The 5211-nt window shown below is 38.4% G+C and overlaps 1 protein-coding gene across 1 annotated transcript in view; it reads left to right on the forward strand.

Annotated features, from left to right (window-relative positions):
- Window positions 1-5211, forward strand: part of skap2 (src kinase associated phosphoprotein 2) — a gene marked incomplete at its 5' end in the record, with an annotated part of 19533 nt that overhangs the window by 6817 nt on the left and 7505 nt on the right. Inside the window, 6 exon segments of the mRNA XM_014008759.1 lie at window positions 237-320; window positions 421-545; window positions 1835-1898; window positions 2001-2117; window positions 2209-2304; window positions 3765-3877. Coding sequence (XP_013864213.1) covers window positions 237-320; window positions 421-545; window positions 1835-1898; window positions 2001-2117; window positions 2209-2304; window positions 3765-3877 — 599 coding nt within the window.

Below are 5211 nucleotides of genomic sequence, written 5' to 3' on the forward strand. Positions count from 1 at the left end.
GTATTTGTACTTAGTTACTTTTCAACTCTGTCGTCAAGTGATTAAAAACCAAAAGTTCTAGCACACGTCTGAGTTAAATACTTCAATATATGAATTACTAAAACAGCCCCATGTGTGTAGAAGAAGTTAGATTGTAAAACATGCAGAAAAATAAAAGACAGAAAAACAATAGTATGAATTTGGCGGTTTATAAATCCTCCATCTCCAAAGTTCCGTTTGCTTCTCCTCCTGCACAGATCACAGCTTTTTTGGCACCGAGTGGCAGAAGAGATGGTGCGCTCTGAGCCATCACACCTTCTACTATTACGGCAGTGAGAAAGGTACGCGTCGTGTCCGAGATCCGTCCGACAGAGGCAACTTTTCCTCCGGCGTTTTTTTTCTGATACCATCGCTGATTCCACTTCAACTTTCTCCAACCAGACAAGCAGCAGAAAGGTGAGTTCAGCATCGACGGCTACTTCGTCAAAATGAACACCAGCCTACGGAAAGACTCGAAGAAAGACTGCTGCTTCGAAATTTCAGCTCCGGACAAGCGAGTCTATCAGGTGGGCTCATCTTTCTGACACTGCTGAATTTCATTATCACCTGTGCCGATGGGCTCAATGAATGATGTTTTCGCCAATCTGTTAGCAAAATATCTTAGGTCATATTTGAATGAAACTCTCAAAAAGCAAGCGTTGTACACACCTCTACAAATGTTCAACGTTTGGAGGTAACCCAGTTCACGATGGCTTAAACACAAAGATAACTGGAACTGGGACGATTTTAAACACACTGTGGCTGGAGAATGTGTGTAACGGTACTTTCCAGATTTGACCAGAACAGCTGCAGCTCTGTCATTTCTCATTACGAGATGATCTAAGACAAAGATAATTTATCTTGTCTTATCTTTTTGGGTCAAGCCTTCAAATGACGTTAGGAGAGATGTTCCACTAAAATTATGACTCTTGGGTAATACCACGTCAAATTTTAGACCCAATACCCGCAAGATTTTCTGAATTATAATCCTTTATGTGTCGGCTAGTGTCACTTAGTTGTGGCAGCCATTTTGATTTAGATTGACTCTAAAAGGTAATCGGTTGCGGAGATACATCTTGTGATGACTTTCTGAGAGTTTCATTGAAATTCCTTGAGTCGTTCATGAGATATTTTGCTAACAGACAACAGGGTTGATGCCAACAGTTAAAGTGCCTGTGACATCAATTTTTTGTGATAAATGTGATTGCACTTTTGGAAAGATAACATGGATAACATATTGCAAAAAGAATTTCACACCACTGAGATGAACAGTTGTTGAGATATTGGCATGTGAAGTAACAGGAAGTGATGTCAAAGAGGAATGTCTGCATTTAAACAGAGAAAAAGCTACAACACAGACAGCAGGGAATTTTCTGATGTTTCTTTAGATAATTTTAGTCCTTATAAGAGAGAGATGAAAAAAGTCAGTTCAAATAATATTTGTTTAAATAAAAACCAGGGAGTTTTCTTTCTTAAAGAGTTCCCCTTTGATGTCACTTCCTGTTTCACTTTAGCTGAGCAAAATTCAAAGGAAAATATGCCAATTTTGTGACATAATGGGTTAAATYATGTGTTTTATGCTAATTTTCCTAAACATGAAGATATTTTCTTTGACTTTTTGTATTTGAAGGATAAGCATGTCACAGGCACTTTAATGAGTTTTAAGCAACAATCTTGTACGACGAGTAGCATTTTAAGCTATTTGGTCTAGTCAAAATATAATTGCAGCTATCTTAAATAAATAATAATGTCTAGTCATAAACCAATTGTATGGTAAGGTCGATTGTATGTTAAAATGGCCTGCCATACATTCCAGTTCTGTGCGTCGTCCCTGAAAGAGGCAGAGGAATGGGTGAAACAGATYGACTTTGTGTTGCGAGGTGGGAGTTTTTTCCTCTTTATGATGCTCCGTTTTATTAGTAGAATACTTTTTTTTTAAAATTTGAGTTACCTAAAGATGTCCCCATTCCTCCTCACTTCAGATATGTCAGGGATCATCCCAGAGGAAGAGGACGAAATGTACGATGATGTTGGTAATGCTGGAGGAGTTGYTGAACCTGAAGGTGAAGAGAATGATGAAATTTACGAGGAGCTCCCAGGTTTGACCACATTCTCTGCTCTTTATGTACATTTATTTTAAAGTCTTTAGTTTGAAAAGACAATATTCTGCTCACTGTCATGTTCTTGTAGAGGATGAAATCCCGGCTCCAGTAAAGTCTCCTCCGAAGAAGGTGGAGCCACTGAGCAAACCCAGTCCTCCTCCTGCAGCTCCTGCTTCTCCTGCAGGTACCTGACACATTTTTTTCCCTCCAGTGTGAGTTAGAATCGAACTTTCACATGAGGATGGATCAGCAAACTCATGTTCTGTTTGCAGTGGTGGGCACCAGCCCGCTAAAGCACAAACCCGCTAATTGCGGACCTAAATATTTCGTTTGCCCTTTAGCGATCTTACTAACATTTTATAATTCATAAGCGGATTTGAGCTTTCTAAAATTAAAATGCAGTACCACTAATAACTAATTATYTACCAGTCATCATTATCTTGAACAGCAGAAGGTATGGCTGTCAATGAATCACAACACATGTGATCTATTCAACAACACCACTCCCAGATAAATACACTTACTGGAAAGGTATACATCCTTGCTGAATGTTGCTTTGGGCCACGGTTCTCATTTCCCACAATGCTTTGTGTCTGCTTACGTAGCAGGAAGCCAATAGCAGTTAACGTTTGTAATCCATACTAAAATTTTGTATGCATTGATTTATTTTACTTTACAATCGGAGCTCCTTTAAAAATTAAAATTTAAACGCTGGAGCTCAATACTTGACGTAATTGGTCGAAGGAGCAATCGGCCAGCAGGGTTAGAGATTCAGAAATGATTTAAAGATGTTATGCTGATGAAGACTGACATCTAGTGGTCAACTGGAGCAACTGTGCTTTCGTTTCCCGTCACGAATCAAATCCGTCATGTACCCAGAATGCATCGCTTCAGTTTTCCAATAAACAGTTTTAAAATTACTTTACTGATGCTTCATTAATGAAAAATCTACAACAAGCAAAAGAAAAAGACAAAGAAGCAGTCGAACTAGCAATCCTCAACAACTTTTTAAAGAATCAGCCGAACTAGCAATCCTTAACAACTTTTTAATTTTTACACCAGAAGCCAAAGGTCTGTTTCAGGAAATCACATCCCCAGCAATTGGCGGTTGTAGAATTAAGTTGTAAAAGAGTTCATACACCACTAGTTKGTAGTGTTGTGCATATATTGTACACAAATTGTAGCCAAAAAGTAAGTGTCAAGTTGAACTTGCGCTTTAATATTAGCTTATGCTAATATTTCTATGACATAAGCGCTTTTGAGTTTGCCCACCTATATATTTACATAAGCGCTTTAGAAATTGTGGAGCTAAATTTTGGATTAGCGCTGCCCACCACTGTCTGTCTGAGCAAAAATATCCACTCTGATGCCACAGTGAGGAAATGACATTTACAGAGGAAGTTTCTGAGAATGACTGAAAGTTAACACAACTCTGGAAATAACTTGACCCAACTCGCTTCAACTTCCTTTTTACAAGAAGTAACACATTTTCTGTTCCAGAAATACTTGTCTTAATGTTTCACGTGTCAACAACAAACTCTAAAGCTCTAGTTAAGATAAACACGTTATTTAAGAAGTTATTTTTTGTTGAGTTTTGTTAAGGAATAGGATCAGCAGCATCTTTCATCCTTTCCTTTCATGCAGTTGACAAGAGCACAGATTACCCCAACTACTACCAGGGTTTATGGGACTGTGTAGGAGACCAATCAGATGAGTTGTCCTTCAAACGTGGAGAGTCCATCTACATCCTGAGCAAGGTATGGAGACAAAACTCTTTGTTAGGGATGTCCTCCTCTAGATTTCATTTGTCCCCGATAGTTGCTTAAAAATAAGGACTGTAAAATTTTATTTTACATCACAGATTATAAAGCATAAGTACATTAATTTTATTAAAATGAGTTATTTTTGTGCTCGACGTTAGCATTAGCTCAAGGTCTGATGGCCCATTACTGAACTGCTATCCTTCTGTGTTTTATCTTCATAACATAGATAACGGTAAATTGGCACGTTAAATCAACATTCAATGCATGTGTCAAACTMAAGGCCYACGGACCAAATGTGGCCCACCACAGCATTTTATGTGGCCCACAAGAGCTTCAAAGTTATATTTATGTCTTAAAATAACCATATTCTGCTTTAAAACTAACATTGCCCATAAACTACACGTCCCATAATGCATGATGATTATTTCACCCGCAAAATAACAGCATCCCGCCTCTAGGTGGAGGTGCACATGGTTCAAAAGTAGCTGGTGAAGTTTGACGTGTAAAATCTCCATTTAGCTGCATTTTTGTAACTGGTTTTGTTGCATCACAGTTGTACTTGGAAGTGGGAATTTCCCACTTACAAGTTGTGAATTTAAACTGAGAACACCCCGCCAGTGGAAATTCCTGGTGGAAGGTGGGAGAGTTCAGACTTCAAGATGGCGGGTACTCACCACAACTCAACAAAAACCATATGAAACAACATCTTCTAATTTTAATTCTAATAAATTTCTGTATTTTTTATTTCACATTTAGTCAGTCGTACACGTAGTACTTCTCAGTGTTTTGAAAACACTGTTTCTATGCAGGATGTACTATGTAGAGCTCAGTTATTGTTTGTTAGCAGTGCTCAGCCATAGCATTGAGATGAGGATTAGTTGATTAGTTGAAGTTAAATATGAAACGAAGTTAATTACAGTCATACTCATGTGGCCCTCAGTGAAAATGAGTTTGACACCTCTGCTTTACTGTTTTATATCTGCCGTGGCTGTAGGTCAACAACTACGGTCAGGAGGAGCAGCTACTTCAATCTGATACTTATGATCAAAATCTTAACATTCCCAGTTGTACAGATACTTTTTTTCAGTTTCTCAGAGAGTGTTTTCCTGATGCATGGCAAAGCCAGCATTAACCCAGACCCAACAAAAATAAAAATCAATGGTTCTTAGTTCATATAAATAAATTTTTTTTGAATAACTTTAAAGGAACTGATGGGTTTGATTCTGTTCCTGGCAGCGCCTTAGATGGACATCTGATGTTGAGAGGCGTACTGCGTTAGAACCCACCTCTTATACACACACACACACACACACACACACACACACACA

This window comes from Austrofundulus limnaeus, unplaced genomic scaffold (genome assembly GCF_001266775.1).
Source record: "Austrofundulus limnaeus strain Quisiro unplaced genomic scaffold, Austrofundulus_limnaeus-1.0 Scaffold52, whole genome shotgun sequence".
In the NCBI taxonomy this organism is placed as follows: Eukaryota; Metazoa; Chordata; class Actinopteri; order Cyprinodontiformes; family Rivulidae; genus Austrofundulus; species Austrofundulus limnaeus.